Genomic DNA, 18,079 nt, shown 5'->3' on the forward strand with positions numbered 1-18,079 from the left:
CCTCACTTCACTAAGGTTCATTTTATTTGTTTCAAAATCTTTGCACAGTCTCTCCCTGCCTTATTCACCTCTACATACCTTGTCAGTCTCTCAGGTCAGCAGACCTGCTCCTGGAAGTATGGAGGGAAGCTCAGAGGGGACAGGGCTTTCTCTATTGTTGCTCTTAAATTATGGAATAACTTGCCTTGCATGTTAGAGAGGCCCCATCACTGTAAACTTTTAAAGTTTATGTTTTTTCCTGGGGATCCGACAAGACCTAAATTTAAACTGCGTGTTTTTTGTTTATTTTGAATGTTTAATATGTTTAATATTTTTAAAGTGTTTTTATAAACAAAGAAGGTATGATATGATATAGATATGATTCAAACCACTGCAGCACAGTACCTTTAATACCTAGAGAACAGTGATAACAATTACTGTATATCTTTAAACATAGCTACAGGACTTTCAGAAGGTCAGCTACTGTAATGAAATTTATTCCCCACTGCTGTGCAATCCCTTATTGTAAATTTTAAAGTTATTAAGAAATGATAAGACCAAGAGGCAGGGTGTGATTAAAATGATGGTGGGCTCATTTACATTTTGAGAGACTCAAATGCAGTGTTGAGGCTGTCATTTTCAGCATGCTTACATGGGACCTTTAAACTAATGTATTCATCCTATTGTTACCAGGTCTCTGTAGAGCAGACTAAATCAGTATGTTGATCAATTATTAAATCATTTACTAATCCACATTTACCTGTTTTACTTTTTGGTACAGTTGAAGATACTATATTGTTCTTTCTTTGTGAATCTTTATGCTTAAACAGTATTTTGATTTTTTATTTCTTTTTTGGTGGTCTGGGAGCAGGCACCATCTCAATGGGTATTGAGGTTTGGGAGAATGACAGAAGAGAAGCTGCAGAGGAGTGTGTAAGGCTGCAACTCCGCTTCCTGGTTACAACCCTGGGTAGTCATGTTGTGTGGAGTTTAATAAATTTGGCCAGATTTCTATAAATGAGTGCTGCTCCATCCAAAGTGGGATGGATGCCATCTCCTAACAAGACCAGAGACTTTCCTAATTATCAATAAAGGCCATGTCATTTTTTGGTTTTCCGCTACTCAGACAACCAATTATTTAAGTAGCAAATGCAGCTAAAGTTGTCACTCCTTATTGGGGAGAAGACCCAGGAAAAATACAGAGGCACATACTGTTTGGCCAACCAACCAACCAACCAACCATCCATCCATCTTCTTCCACTTATCCAGGGCCAGGTTGCAGGGGCAGCAGCCTAAGGAGAGAAGCCCAGTCCTCCCTCTCTCCAAACACCTCCTCTAGCTCTGGGGTGTTCTCCCCAGAGCTGGTGTTCCCAGGCCAGCTGAGAGATGTAATCTCTCCAGCATGTCCTGGGTCTGCCCCGGGGCCTCTTCCTGGTAAGACATGCCTGGAAAAACTCACCTAAGAGGCACCCAGGAGGCATCCTAGTCAGATGCCCGAACCACCTCAACTGGCTCCTCTCAGTGTGGAGGATTACCACCCCAACAGTCACCAACAACCTTGCAGCCACAGGTCTAAGCAGCAGCCTCGACAATGAAGGTGTGGAATATGGTCCATTCAGACTCAATGTACTCAGTCTCCCTCGGAATGCTGTCGAAGTTACCCTGCCCAGGATAGGGTTATTGAGGACCCACCCTGTAGCCAGGCCTTGGAAGGGAGCTCAAGAGAGCTCAGGCATTAGCCTGTGGTGCCAGGCTGGGCGGAGCCTGAAGAGAAGATATGGGTCCACCCTCCACAGGAGGCAGTGTAGTGGTTTGGTGTGTCAAGCGGTGGCCAAGGACAGAGGCCCTGCTGGACTGATCCCCAGCAATCAAGACTGGCTATTGGGACATGGAAGGCAGGGAGGCTGAGGGCATTGAGTCCTAACGGACCATCTTCCACACCTCCATTGTTGAGGCTGCTGCTCAGAGCTGCGGATGCAAGGTGGTTGGTGCCTGTTGTGGTGGTAATCCCCAAACCAGATGGTGGTCACCGGAGGTGAAAGGAGCCATCAAGCTGAAGAAGGAGACTGATGGGGCTCGGTTAGCCTGTGGGACTCTGGAGGCAGCTGACGGGTTTTGGTAGGCCAAGCAGAACATGGCTCGGGTGAGTGTGGGAGATTCACTCTGAGTTTCTGAAGGCTCTGGATGTTGTAGGGCTGTCTTAGTTGACACGCCTCTGCAACATCGTGTGGAGATCTGGGGCAGTGCCACTGGACCGGCAGACCAGTGTGGTGGTCCAGATCTTGAGGGAGAGGAGTTTGGTGAGAGACTTTCAGAAGGCCTTTAAGCAATTCTGGCAAACTGTTGACTCAGGATGGGAAAGCGGTGCTCTACTCACACGGTTTATAGTGTGGGTGGGGCACCGCTGACTTCAACTGAGGCTATAGTCAGGTGGTGGAAGGAATCCTTTGAGGACCTCCTTAATCCCACTGACACGCCTTCACAATGTTGTAGAGCTGTCTTGGCTGACATGCCTATGCAACACTGTGTGGAGCTCTGCGGCATTGCCACTGGATTGGCAGACGGGATGGTGGTCCAGATCTTTAAGAAGGGAGAGCGGAGGGTGTGCTCCTGTTATCAGGGGATCCTCAGCCTCCCCAGTAAGGTCTATGCCAGGGTGCTGGAAAGGAGGGTCCAGCCATTAGTCAAACCTTGGATTCAAGAGGAACAATGCAGTTTTCATCCTGGTCACAGAATGGTGGACCAGCTTTTCATCCTCACAAGGACATTCCCACTGGAATTTCTGCATAATTTCCCTTGAGGGATCAATAAAGTATCTATCTATCTATCTATCTATCTATCTATCTATCTATCTATCTATCTATCTATCTCTGGAGAAGCCATCTGACCGTGTCACCTGGGGTATCCTATGGGAGGTGCTGCAAGAGAATGGGGTGTCTGGTCCATTGTTGAGGGCCACTCGGTCCCTGTACAACCACAGCAAGAGCTTGATCCATATTGATGGCAATAAGCTGGAATCATTTCCTGTATGTGTTGGACTTCGTCAGGACCACCCTTTGTCACCGATTCTGTTCATAATTTTTATGATCAGAATTTTTAGGCATAGCCAAGTGGCAGAAGGCTTCCACCCTGGTTGTCTCAGAATCTCATCTCTGCTCTTTGCGGCTGATGCGGTCATCTTGGCTTCATCAGGTAGTGGCCTCCAGCTCACAGTGCACAGAGGGTGTGCTCCAACTATCGGGGCATCACACTCCTCAGCCTCCCTGGTAAAGTCAATACCAGGGGGGTTGGAAAGGAGGATCTGTCTATTAGTTGAACTTCAGATTCTAGAAGAATAATGCACATTTCATCCTGGTTGTGGAACACTGGATCAGCTCTTCATCCTCTCGAGGATATTGAAGTGTGTGTCAGAGTTTGCCCATCCAGTCTACATGTGTTTTGTGGACTAGGCGAAGGCATTTGACCATGTCCCAAGGTGTATCCTGGAGGTGCTGCAGGAGTATGGGGTGTCTGGCCCATTGTTGCAGGCCATTCAGTCCCTGTACAACTGCAGAGACAGCCTGGTCCATATTGCTGGCAGTAAGCCAGACTCATTTCCTGTGTGTGTTGGACTTTGCCAGGACTGCCCTTTGTCACAGATTCTGTTCCTATTTTTTATGGATAGAATTTCTAGGCGTAACCAAGTGGTGGAAGGCTTCTGCCTTGGTGGCCTAAGAATCTCATCTCTGCTCTTTGTGGATGATGCGGTCCTGTTGGCTTCATTAGGTGGTGGCCTCCAGCTTGCAGTGGAATGGTTTGCAGGTCAGTGTGAAGCGGATGGCATGAGAATTAGCACATCTATGTCTGAGGCCATGGTCCTCAGCCGGAAAAGGGTAGAGTGTCTACTTACTGGCCCAGGTGGAGGAGTTCAAGTATCTCAGGGTCTTGTTCACAAGTGACAGCAGAAGGGAATGGAAGATTGACAGACAGATCAGTGTCCGCAGTGATGCGGACACTGCACTGGTCTGTCGTGGTGAGTGTAAAAGCAAAGTTGTTGATTTCCCGATCAATCTGTGTCCCTACTCTCACCTATGGTCACGAGCTTTGGGCAGTGACCGAAAGAATAAGATCACGAATACAAGTGGCAGAAATGAGCTTCCTCCAAAGGGTGGCTGGTCTCTCCCTTAGAGATAGGGTGAGGAGTGCTGCCATTTGGGAGGGGCTCAAAGTAGAGTTGCTGCTCCTCCACATCGAAAGGAGCCAGTTTAGGTGTTTCAGGCATCTGACTAGGATGCCTCCTGGGCACCTCTTGAGTGAATGCCTTGGGATTCGCCAAGATGAGCTGCAGGAGGTGGTTGGGGGGAGGGAGGTCTGGGCTTCTCTGCTTAGGCTGCTGCCCCCAGAACCCAACCATGACTAAGCGGAACAAAATGGATGGATGGATGGAAGACTAGGAAGTAGAGTAAATACAAGGCAGCCAAGACTAAGAATATGAAAGTAAAACAGGAAACAGGTAGACAAGGGACAGAAATGCAGATCTAAATACAAAAACACACGAGGCGAGGGACATGACACAGAGGGACAAAACAGACACTAGATCAACTAGATGCGGGTAAGACAGGAACAACGGGAAACAGGAATCCAATATAAATAACAGAATTCAGAAAACTATAACAATCTAAAAATCGAAATGATGAGCAAATATAGAAACACCATGAAAGCAGGAACTCAAAGAACACACAGGACCATGACAGGTGTTGCACCGGGGGCTTCTGTTTAGGGCTACACTTCCTCCTCACTGTCACCCGGTCAGCCTGGTTTCCCCTCTGCTCAGTTTTATTTATATAGCGCCTACTCACAGCAAACAGTCGCCTCAAGGTGCATTATATTGTAAGGTAAAGACCCTACAATAATTACAAGTATCATTATTATTATTATTAAATAATAACAGCTAAGGAGTAGCTAAATATTTGACAAATTGGGCAAAAAAGTTAGGGAGGCACAGGTGTAGAAGCCATGCTGTTAGTTACTCAGCTAAGAGCTAAGCTATTAGCTAAAATAAGCTAGTGAAGCACTAAAGGCACAATAAGTGAATACTATGTGTGGCTGTGGCTCAGGAGGTAGAGCGGGTCACCTATTATTCGGATGGTTGGCAGTTCGATTCCTCACTGCACTGGCTAAATGCCAAAGTATTCTTGGGCAATACTGAATCCCAAGTTGCTCTACTTCACAAGCATTGGAGTGTGAATGTTAGACAGAAAGCACTTAGCTTAGTTACATATGGAAGTGCTTGTGTGAATGTAAACGTGTTGTATAAGCATGTTAAGTGCTCAGATAGAGTAGAAAAGTGCTATATATGAACTAGTCCATTTACCATATGTACAGTACCAGTCAAAGGTTATGTTGTATAAAATGTATATAATTTACAGATGATTCAGCAGAGAGTGGGCTTTGGAAAAAGCACTTGAAGATTGCACTATTAAACTAGAAAAATCCATTTCTTTATGAAAATACAACCTGAATGCTGAAAGATTTGACCTAAAATGCCTAAAAATGCTTAAAATATTGAAAACTTAATGTGCTGACCCAGCTTAACCAGCTGAAAGGAAAAACATTTGTAAGAAAAATTTAAAAAGCAGCTCAAATTCTCAAGAAAATACTTAAATTGAACTTTATTTGCTGAAACTGCTTTTTTTTTTTTTTTTTTTTTTTTTAAATAGAGAAACAGCTAATCTTGGAGCTGAAGCACATCAAAATGAAGAACTTAAATAAATGGAGAAGACCTTCATCAACATTTACTAACCGCCCACATTTGAACCAGCTGCCTCATGCATCTGAATTTGAATCAACCAGTCAGAAACAAGCTGCTTCAAGCTGTGTCTTTCCCTCCAAAATGAGTGAGAAACAGTAGAAAATCTTGCTGACCTACGCACAGACAACAGCTTGCTACACAAAAACTGTAGGTCCCAGTGACGAGATTTTTACACTATCTGCAGAAGGAGACCTCACTGAAGCAGAACGTGTTTTTTTAAGTCTATACCACTAAAATTGATCAAGCAATGACAGTTTTAAAAGTGCCTCTGTTTTTGGTTTTTGCTCCAAAGAGAGGAGAAAAGTTAACCTTGGAGTAAAGGGCAGATAAGGAGGATACACCTGACCCTCTCAGGCTCCTAGTTTAAATTCTGTAAATGTCTGTGTTATGGAAAGGTCATTTCCTGACAGAGCACAATCATAGCTGCAATTTGAAGTATAAAGTGTTTTGGTAGACCAAAAGCTGTGGGAATAAATTGAGCTAAAGGAGAGGGAAAAAAATTGAAAAGCAAAAAAAGCTCAAATTCTTCACTCTAAAAACCTTCCATAGAAATTCATTGATATTTCTGAAAAGTTCATAAAACTTAAACTTTTTAACATCATTCAAATTAATAAGTCATCTAAAGATTTCTAATTAATCAAGCTACACAGATTGAGTTGCACAAAACACCACTGTGCGTTGTAACAGGAACAGCATAAAGTAGAACTGAACTCTACAAAGTAAAGATAGGAAATAACTACAGAAGTCAAACAGACGAGAGCTGTGTCCAAATTCAGGGGCCGCATCCTTCAAATGACCCGGCCTACGTAGACCGGGTCGTTCGCAGCCCAAAGGCTGGAAGTGAGCGGCTGTGAGGTATAGCCTTCATATCAGCGTCACCTGCCCTCACCTCAGTACCTCATGTCGCCTAGCAACCATGACAGTGTGAAGCACAGCTGTGTAAAAGCAGCTGGTTAAACAGAGAACAAACTTTTGCTCCTTTTTGTGGTTTAATTTTAAGTCTTTAATTCAAAATAAGCTGTTAAAACAAGAATAACACATTTCAACATCAAGGAATACAGCTGAGTGAATGATTAATATCCAGCTATATTAAGTGAGACATTAATGTTGAATAAAACTATCCAGTTATGATGCTTAACTTTAATTTCAGGCAAACCGATTTGCTGAGGAACAAATGAAACGCTGAAACAAACGAAACAGCCGTTAGAGATCATCTGAGTGAGATATAAACTTCCACTCAGCGGCGAAAGCCAGCGGGGGTTTGAAAAGGATGTGCTGTGCTGGCAGTCGGACATTCTCCCCGGCTAAAGCGAGCCTTGATAGCCCGGTCAGCTGACAGCTAGCCAGGCGAGCTGCTGGTAGAGCAGCGGCAATGGACAGCTCCGAAAACAGCGGAGCACTTTTTGCAGTTAAGCGATATCTTGATAAAATGAGCTGATATTTGAGGTTTACACATTTACATTCTCGCCTGAAAACATCTTAAAAGTTTATTTTGTGTCACAGAAACAGTCATTTTTCAAACTCTTTGCCGCTATCCTCCGCCATGTTTGTGTTTGAGTTTTGATGCGCAATGAATCATGGGATATGGTAGGCCACGAAGGATACACCGGACCCATCCTTCAGATTCGAGAAAAGAAGGACGCATTTGGACAGCCTTCGTCGCCTCGCTGTGACGTAATCGGCATACAAATGTGGCCTTCGAAGGATGCGGCCCCTGAATTTGGACACAGCTAAGAAGAAAGACTGGACATGATGCCAGGTGACTACACATGAAGGCTCCACATGAAACCCGATGAGGAATTGCTGAAAGGCCAAACAGAGAAGAGACAGAAAAATGAAAGGAATGGAAACAGAAAAGGAAACAAACTAGAGTCCAGCCTAAACTCAAGAGTAGCAAATAACAGAAAATATATCTGTGAAGGTTCTCCGTCATCCAGGTCATAGTAGTTTCTGATGTTTCACCTCTCGTCCAAAAGGCTTCTTCTGTGCTGACTTTGATATAAAGGTGAGAAGGCAAACCATAAGGAAACCACACAAAGCATAAGATTAACAAAACTTATAAATACAAGTGAATTAAACAATAAACACAAACAGTTTGGACCTCAATCTGATGTGAAAATTTATGGTGGAAATGGAAAATAAATGGTCAACATAATTCAGTTATTAAAAAAAAAATACTAATTTGCAATTCTATATTGTTTTCCTTACAATTTTTCCTTAACTTGATCCACAAAAACAACATAAAACATTTAACTTAATTGTTCTCAGATATGGTTCACAAAGCCAGAATATTAAGCTATAAAAATGTGTTATACCTGTGATTAGTTTATTTGCTTAAAAAAAAAAGCTGAATGAACATCCTCCAGATTATTCCACAGTGTTTCCAGGGGTTGTGTATCACCAGAGCACAATAATGCAAACGATTCAGCAACATAAAGGCCACCCCCTCTGCTATCACAGCTAAACTGACTGACACAGGATTTTTTTCTTCTTTTGCCAGAAATAGAACTCACAGAAACACACAGCAGACCTTCATCTACAATCCCTCACTCACCCATGAATTATTCAGTGTTAGCACTTGAATAATGAAGGCAACAGACTAAGCACAGACCAGGAAATACAGCTGTGATTGTATTACAAGGTGATATGCATGTTGGAGTGGGTGTGCTATGATTTGTATTTACTGTCATGGGCCTATCACACTCTTGTTTGATTGTGAAAATATTCTCAATTTCTAGATACCCAAACCTGGAACCAGTGGAGGGGTGCCACCTGGGGGTCGAGACAGTAGTGGAATTTATCGAAGTGGTAGCATCAGCAGTGGAAGTGGAGTGTCTGGCAAGATGCTGTCCCTGTCATCCATGAGTGAAAGTGTGCACAGTGGCCTGAGTTGTTTGTTGTCAGAGCAAGCGCTGGAGCAGGAAGAAAGGCAGCAGCGCAGTCGGCATTTAGCAGAATATCAGCGCCTGAGAGAGGTTCGTGCAGCTGCTCAGCTCAAAAATCTTGAGGACTTCCTTAGGATGAACCACGTTTCACTTAGGGATAGTATGTCTTACACCACAGGCATGATTTACAGGTAAGCTGCTATCAACCTAGAACCACTCAGTTACAGATAATTTATCCTTAACTGCCAAGTGACGTTTTTTGGGAGTTCTTGAGACTTCTACATCAGCAGTTCATTTGACATATGCTGTCACAGCCTAGCTCAAGGGAAGGACAAAACTGGAGGAGGCCACATGTGATAGTAACAAAAAATGTTTATTCAACTTAAAGGAACTAACATAACCAAAAATATGTCAGTAGTGTGTGCAATGTGCAATACAATATAATCCATAGAACTAAAACCCCAAGGAGAGCCCCTCAAGACTGATGCTGTCAGCGTAAATACAGAGAGCAATCAGCCAGCACAGCTGCAACCCATTCACCTCATGACCTCTCCAATCAGGAAGCAGCTCTGAACTCACATGGTGTCATCACCCCCCCCCCCCCCCCCCCCCCCCCCCCATAAGGGGAAGGATTCCCATGAGATCTGAAAAATATACCTCTATTTATAAGTTTGGCCACAAGTTGCTTACAAATTCACAGCTACTTTAACCTATTTAGTTAAGTAATACCGTTACAATGGCAGACAACAGTCCACTAAGCTGACTTACCTAGAGCTCTCAAGTCCCATAAAGCTACATACCAGGCTCTCCTTACATGTTTCCCACATGATACACCCAAGACTCAGCAACCTTGTTACCTTAGGAAGCAATTTAAGAGTAGTCGAACCCAGGAAAGAAAACTGTACCCATGTGCTCAGCAACATCATGGGCTGCACTGATTACAGACTCACAAACTGCCAGTATTTAACAGGCAACACAACTTGCTCCACTGAAGCATCAGGTAGATTCCTTGTATGAGGAGTCCATCTACTCAGGAGTAGCCAATGGTAAGAAAATGCTGGATGATCTTGTCCAACTTCAAAAGGTCTCACAGCGTGATCAAACAGTTCCTTCAAGGAAGGATCAGCTTGCTGTTCCTTCACTAAATTACAAAGGACATAGAATGCCTCCTTTCCCTGAACCAACCTCTGCCCCCCCAATCCACAGTAGATAGTATCTTCATGGCACACATTACTGCACATGCAGAAGACACCCTGCTCTGTCTGTAGGATCAAATTCATGTGGCTCTACAGGAGGATTGCTTTGATGTTCCATCTGCTGTAACAGGCCAAATACACCCAGAGCTAAATCATTACCAAGAATGACATCAACACCCTTCAAAGGCAGCTCTGGACACACCCCTCCTTCTACAGTTCCCTGCACCAAATCGCAAAACAAATAAACTTCATGAACAGGTAAATAAAAAAAAAAAAAAGGTATTTAAATTTATTTCTCTAATAGGAATACAGCTCCCAGTATTTGACTGTGGCGAAAAAGGCAAAACTGACTCCCTAACAAAAGTATTTTAGAACTCCTGACTCTCTAAAAATCTTAAGGAAAACCATCCTTCCTGTCAACTAGAGACAGAAGCCATCAGATAGAAATGGAGCATAACCTGAAACTATTTCATCTGCAGCCAATGTTTTAGTCTGCATTTGAAAAGGAGACACTACCTTGGATACGCTTGCCTTAGAAGTGCTAACTGAAACAGTTAATCCAGCAGATTCAGGAGGTAAAGCACTCTTATATGCTTCAGAGAGGGGCAATCATTTTTCCAATGACCCTACCGCTGACACTAATTGCAAGTCTAGCTGGGATCATCCTTCCAAAATGTGCGACATTCTTATTTTTAACAAAACTCCAAATCTGTCCTCTTCCTGTCAGCAGCATCTTTGGAAGCAAATTCTTGACACTATGCTTTACCAGTAAACATGCACTGTAGTAGCAAAGTCTGTTTTTCAGCAGACCAATTCCTCAAACCTGAAAGACACTCAAACATACAAAAACACACATCCAAACTTTCAAAATCAGCCAAGGAAACCCAAAACACACTGGAGTTTTCCCAACTTAGTCTAACATAGATTATATATACACTAATCCAGGCTAGTCTTTACTAAAGCCCAGGAAGTCTGACTATGCAGTTACCACCAGAATGAACTGGATGTGATCCTAAGCATAAAGCGCTACTTGCTTTCACCACCACAATAAATGTTAACACAACAAAAGCTCCTCAATCCACCAGTAAGACAAATTGTCTGCTTAGGTAAACACCAAAACAAAAAACACTCACCACATTCAACATTTTGACCTAAACTGAACAGCACCCACCTTTGTCAAATTCCATTTTCAAAAAAATTAAATTACCTGGCAATTATTTCATGAATCAGGCTTTATGGGATTAAAAACCAATATGAGGACAGTAGTCTCTTATGTTAGCTCTGTAAGGGTAAACAGTAAAGTTAATTACAATTTTACATACTAGTATGTGCCATACTGCAGTCTTGTTTGGTCTGTTCATGCTGTTGGTAGACTGATACACCTAACCACACTGAGAAAAGTAAGAAAATAGGGGTGGTGGGTGTCATTTATATAAAAAGATAAATATGGGGCTCTTTGGATGTTTCTAAACAGCAAAATGTATTTAGATTAATGTATGATTAAGAGACCATGTCAACCATTCATTCTCTAAAAACAGGTATAGTATTCATCAGCCAGACCACACCTCCCACCCCCATTAATTGTATAATGAAAAATTGTTTCAATACAATTACGTTGTGCGGTGAGGGGAGTGTTCATACACCAATTAGTTATTATTAATCTCTGGCTCTCTCTCCCCATCAGCAGATGACCCCCCCTCCCTGAGCCTGGTTCTGATGGAGGTTTCTTCCTGTTAAAGGGAGTTTTTCCTTCCCACTGTCACCAAGTGCTGCTCATAGGGGTCGTTTTGACTGTTGGGTTTTCTCTGTATTATTGTAGGGTCTTTACCCACAATACAAAGCACCTTGAGGCAACTGTTTGTTGTGATTTGGCGCTATATAAATAAAACTGAATTTAATTGAAAATGGTACTATGAGGTCTTTGAGATAAGATGGTGCCTGATTATTCAAGACCTTGTATGTGAGGAGAAGGATTTTAAATTCTATTCTAGATTTAACAGGGAGCCAATGAAGAGAAGCCAATATGGGAGAAATCTGCTCTCTCTTTCTAGTCCCTGTCAGTACTCTAGCTGCAGCATTTTGGATCAGCTGAAGGCTGTCTGGGGAGTTTTAGGACAACCTGACAATAAATTAGAACAATCCAGCCTAGATGTAATAAATCCCTGAATGAGCTTTTCAGCATCACTCTGAGACAGTTTGTTAGTCTAGAGAAAAGGGTTAGACACTAACCCATCCATTCATCTTCTTCCGCTTATCCGGGGCCAGGTCGCGGGGGCAGCAGCCTAAGCAGAGAAACCCACCTCCGTCTCCCAGCCACCTCCTCCAGCTCATCCGGAGGGACCCCAAGGCATTCCCAGGCCAGCTGAGAGATATAATCTCTTCAGCATGTCCTGGGTCTGCACAGGGGCCTCCTCCCACTAGGACATGCCCAGAACACCTCACTAAATCCTAGTCAGATGCTTGAACCACCTCAACTGGCTTTTACACATACTGTTTTCTTTTCTGTATATTTTTAGATTATAGTAGATTATTATGTTTTTATTTTAGAAAGTTGATTTTCTATTGCATCGCACTGAACAGGAGTGGCCCTCCAATCTCATTGTACATACTGTATAATGACAATAAAGGCATTCTATTCTATTCTATTCTATTTTATTTATATAGCACCAAATCACAACAAACAGTCGCCTCAAGGCGCTTTGTATTGTACGTAAAGACCCTACAATAATACAGAGAAAACCCAACAGTCAAAATGACCCCCTATGAGCAGCACTTGGTGACAGTGGGAAGGAAAAACTCCCTTTAACAGGAAGAAACCTCCAGCAGAACCAGGCTCAGGGAGGGGGGGTCATCTGCTGAGGGGGGGCTGAGGGAGAGAAAAGACATGCTGTGGAAGAGAGACAGAGATTAATAACAAGTAACGATTAAATGCAGAGTGGAGTATAAACTCCACTCTGCATATAAACAAAGTAAATAAGGTGAATGAAAAGAAACAGTGCATTATCTGAACCCCCCAGCAGACTAGGCCTATAGCAGCATAACTAAGGGAGGGTTCAGGGTCACCTGATCCAGCCCTAACTATAAGCTTGATCATAAAGGAAAGCCTAATCTTAAAAATAGAGAGGGTGTCTGTCTCCTGATTCCAAGCTGGGAGCTGGTTCCACAGAAGAGGGGCCTGAAAGCTGAAGGCTCTGCCTCCCATTCTACTCTTAAGTATCCTAGGAACCACAAGTAAGCCAGCAGTCTGAGAGTGAAGTGCTCTGTTGGGGTGATATGGTACTATGAGGTCTTTGAGATAAGATGGAGCCTGATTATTCAAGACCTTGTACGTGAGGAGAAGAATTTTAAATTCTATTCTAGATTTAACAGGGAGCCAATGAAGAGAAGCCAATATGGGAGAAATCTGCTCTTTTTTTTTAGTCCCTGTCAGTACTCTAGCTGCAGCATTTCGGATCAGCTGAACGTCTATTCTGTTCTGTTCTATTCTATTCGAATTGTTGCACTCCTCACCCTATCTCTAAAAGAGAGGCCAGCCACCCTTCAGAAGAAGCTCATTTCTGCCGCTTGTATTTGCGATCTCCTTTCAATCACTGCCCAGAGCTCATGACCCTAGGTGCTGGTGCCAATATTTGAACCATTCAGCATTTTTTCCACCACGAACACGCTCAGTGCTTGGCTGAAAAATGGGTTCAACTCCAGCACCGCAAGCTAGCTGGTCTGGAACCGAGAACGTGTGACAAAAGCGGCAGAAGGGCGTGACTCTTAACATAAAGTTTTCTACCACTATTTCACTGCATGGTTTATATTACATGAGAAAAGCAATTTTCACGGCTGTGAATTAGGTTGGGCTCTAAGGCTGAACTTGCTGCTTTGTATCACAGATAAAAGGACACAAAGTGCGTACTTGTCGTCTTGCTCTAATCGCTGTCTGTGTTTCCCTCTGTGCTGCACACAGATGCTGCAGTAGTTTGGTTTGGACCCTAAAACGTATTTGCAGCACAGAAAGGGGAGCGTGTTCTCCCACGTTTGTGCGCTTCGGCTTCCGTGTCCAGATGAGGACCTGCCCACACTCATACATAAAGGATCAGTTCACAAAAAGTGATGGAAGTGCAGGGCCGTTCTTATGCATTTTGTTGGTTCATGGAAACCAAGACCGGCACCGGCATGAACACCGGCAACTCAGCAGTGGAAATATACTATTAGAGGCACTAATTCTCAAGCCAGCTGCTTCACACTCAGCTGTCAAATGTTGCACTGCAAGCTGGAGGCCACCACCTGATGAACCAACAGGACCGCATCATCCAAAAAAAGCAGAGATGAGATTCTGAGGCACCAAGGTGGAAGCCACTTGGCTATACCTAGAAATTCTGTACATAAAAATTATGAACAGTGTTGTGACAAAGGGCAGCCCTGGCGAAGTCCAACACCCACAGCAAATGAGTCCAACTTATTGCTGGGAATACTTGTCATGGTCCTGGGCTGTGTGCCCAGCATTTTGTGTTTTATTCCTGTAGGTTATGTTTTCACTGAGTTCTATTATGTTACTAGTTTGTTTGGGTTTTGATCATTCATCTTAGTTTCTGTCTTGTTATTAGTTATTGTTTAAATTTTGATTTCCTAGTTCCCTTCGTTCCCGTCTCCCCTGCGTCTGTGTACTTATATCTGTTTTGTCCTTCTGTCATGTCCCCGGCCTCCTGTGTTTTTGTATTGAGTTTTATTCCCGGTGTTGTGACAAGTCTGCATCTCTGTCCCGTGTCTGTGTGTTTCCTGTGTTACTTTGATAGTCTTTGTTCTTTGTACTTTGTGTTTAGTTTTGCTTCCTCTGTGTTATTAGTTTTATTTGTTGCACCTGTTGTTCCCTGCTGTTTCCACTTACCCTGATTACCTAGTGTGTGTATTTAAGCCCTCAGTTTTTCTCTGTTCCTTGTATTGTCATCAATGACCCCTGCTGTGTGTCTCTCTGTTTCATGTTTCCCTTAGTTTTAGTTCTGGTGCCTGTTGAGCCCAGATTGTTTGTATTATATATCATCCTTTTTAATAAACCACAATTAAGTTCAGTTCAACATTTTGAGTCCTGCATTTGGGGTCCAAACTTTGCCTGCCTGCCACAGCTAAACATGACAATACTGATCAAACACTTGCTGTGGTTGTACAGGGACTGAGTGGCCCACAACAACAGGCCAGACACCCCATACTCCTGCTGCACCCCCCATAGGCGACCCCGAGGGACACGGTCAGATGCCTTCTCCAAGGCGATAAAACACATGTAGACTGGATGGGCAAACTGACGCACACTTGAATATCCTCAAAAGGATGAAGAGCTGGTACAGTGTTCCATAACCAGGATGAAATCTGCATTGTTCCTCTTGAATCCAAAGTTCAGCTAGTGGACAGATGCTCCTTTCCAGCATCCTGGCATAGACCTTACAAGGGAAGCTGAGGAGTGTGATCCCCGATAGTTGGAGCACACGCTCTGTGCTCCCTTTTTGAAGATGGGGCCACCACCCCGGTCTGCCAATCCAGTTGCACTGCCCCAAATTTCCACGTGATGTTGCAGTGGCATGTCAACCAAGACAGCCCTACAACATCCAGAGCCTTCAGGAACTCAGGGTAAATCTTATCCACCCCAGGGGCCCTGCCACCAAGGAGTTGTTTAACCTCCTCAGTGACCTCACCCCCAATGATGGGCAAGCCATCCCCCTCCTCCCTAGACTCTGCTTCCACTACTGAAGGCATGTCAGTGGGATTAAGGAGGTCCTTGAAGTATTCCTTCCACTGCCTGAATATAGCCTCAGTTGAAGCCAGCAGCGCCCCACCCGCACTATAGACCATGTGAATAGAGCACCACTTTCCCCTCCTGAGTTTGCCAGAATCGCTTAGAGGCCATCCAAAAGTTTTTTTCCATGGCCTCACTGAGCTCCTCCCACACCCACACATGAGTTTTTCCCTTCGGACACCACCTTCCACTTGGCCTGCTGGTACCCATCAGCTGCCTCTGGAGTCCCACAGGCTAACAAAGTCCAACAGGACTCCTCCTTCAGCTTGATGGCTCCCTTCACCTCTGATGACCACCATCTGATTCGGGGATTACCACCACGACAGGCACCAACCACCTTGCAGCCACAGCTCTAGCAGCAGCTTCAACAATGGAGGTGTGGAAGATAGTCCATTAGGACTCAATGTCCTCAGCCTCCCTTGGAATGCTGTCAGAGTTCTGCCGGAGGTGGGAGTTGAAGATCTCGCAGACTGGAGCCTCTGCCAGGTGTTCCCAGCACACCCTCACAACACGTTTCGCTGCACAGGGTCTGTCCAGCATCCTCCCCCTGCCACCTTATCCAACTCACCACCAGGTGGTGATCAGTTGACAGCTCAGCTCCTCTCTTCACCCGCGTGTCCAGAACATACAGCCACAGACCTAATGATGCAATTACAAAATCGGTCATTGACCTGCAACCTAGAGTGTCTTGGTGCCACATGCACTTATGGACATCCTTATGTGCAAACATGGTGTTTCTTAAGGAAAAACTGTGGTTTGCACAGATTTCCAATAACAAAACATCATTCCAGTTCAGATTGGGAGGAACGGCCTGCCCACTTACACCCTTCCAGGGCTCGCTTGCCCACTTGAACATTGAAGTCTCCCAGCAGGATGATGGCATCACCGGATGAAGCACACTTGAGCACCCCACCCAGTGACTCCAATAAGTATGGGCACTCTGAACTGTCATTTTGTGCAAAAGCAGTAAGGGCCCATTCACTGACCCAAAGGCGCAGGGAAGCAACTATCTCGTCCACCGGTGAAAACTCCGACGTACAGGCAGCAAGGCAAGAGGATACAAGAATACCCGCCCCAGCTTGCTGCCTCTTACCGAGGGCAACTCCAGACTGGAACAGAGTCCAGCCCCTCTCCAGAAGACTGGGTCACAAGCCCAGTCCATGCATTGAGGTGAGCCCAACTATATCTAGCCAGGATCTCTCAACCTCACGCACTATCTCAGTGTCCTTCCCCACCAGAGGATTTACATTCCATGTCCCAAAAGCCAGTCATGATAGCCAGGGATCAGTCCTCCAGGGCCTCCGTCCTTGGCCACTGTCCAACACACAATGCACCTGAACCCTACAACTCTGACCCTTTTCTCTAATTTTACTGCATAAATGCAAGAAATGTCTTTGTCTATGTTTTTGTTTATAATTTGTCCATTGAAGGACATTGCCTGTTAAAAAATGACTCCAAGATTTCGCTCTTACTAGAGGCCAAGGTGATGCCATCCAGAGTAAGTATCTGGTTTGACACCGTGTTTCTAAGATTTGTGGGGCCGAGCACAAGAACTTCAGTTTGATCTGAATTTAGAAGCAGGAAATTAGAGGTCATCCAGTCCCTTTAGGTCTTTAAGACATTCCTGCAGTTTAACTAATTGATGTGTGTCATCTGGCTTCATTGATAGATAAAGCTGAGTATCATCTGCATAACAATGAAAATGTCTGCAATGCTTTCTAATAATACTGCCCAAGGGAAGCGTGTATAATGTAACTAAAATTGGTCCTAGCACAGAACCCTGTGGAACTCCATAATTATGATAAATATGATTCAAACCACTGCAGTGCAGTACCTTTAATACCTATAGTATGCTCTAATCTCTGTAATAAAATGTTATGGTCAACAGTATCAAAGCTGCACTGAGGTCCAACAGGACAAGAACAGAGATGAGTCCACTGTCAGAGGCTCTAAGAAGATCATTGGTAACCTTCACTAATGCTGTTTCTGTACTGTGATGAATTCTGAAACCTGACTGAAACTCTTCAAATAAACCGTTCCTCTGCAGATGATCAGTGAGCTGTTTTACAACTACTCTTTCAAGAGTCTTTGAGAGAAAAGGAAGGTTGGAGATTGGCCTATAATTAGCTAAGACAGCTGGGTCAGTGATGGCTTTTTAAGTAGCGCTTTAATTACAGCCACCTTGAAGGCCTGTGGTACACAGCCAACCAATAAAGACTGATTGATCATTTTTAAGATAGAAGCATCAATAAATGGAAAGACTTGTTTGAACAGTCTAGTAGGAATGGGATCTAATAAACATGTTGCTGGTTTGGAGGAAGTAACTATTGAAGTTAACTCTGAAAGATCAACTGGAGCCAAAGAGTCCACATTTATGCTTGTGTAGCTGGATTGTGTGTATTAATTACCTTGTGTGCAGGTGTTTTATATGCGGTGCAGGCTGGGACTTCTT

General features: G+C 44.0%; 1 protein-coding gene across 1 annotated transcript in view; it reads left to right on the forward strand.

Moving 5' to 3' along the window:
* The window catches only part of LOC115783400 (voltage-gated potassium channel subunit beta-2-like), a 123,487-nt gene that overhangs the window by 11,981 nt on the left and 93,427 nt on the right, over positions 1-18,079 (forward strand). Inside the window, exon 2 of the mRNA XM_030734208.1 lies at positions 8,509-8,846. Coding sequence (XP_030590068.1) covers positions 8,509-8,846 — 338 coding nt within the window. The remainder of the gene's footprint in view (positions 1-8,508; positions 8,847-18,079) is intronic.

This window comes from Archocentrus centrarchus, chromosome 7 (genome assembly GCF_007364275.1).
Source record: "Archocentrus centrarchus isolate MPI-CPG fArcCen1 chromosome 7, fArcCen1, whole genome shotgun sequence".
NCBI classification, from domain to species: Eukaryota; Metazoa; Chordata; class Actinopteri; order Cichliformes; family Cichlidae; genus Archocentrus; species Archocentrus centrarchus.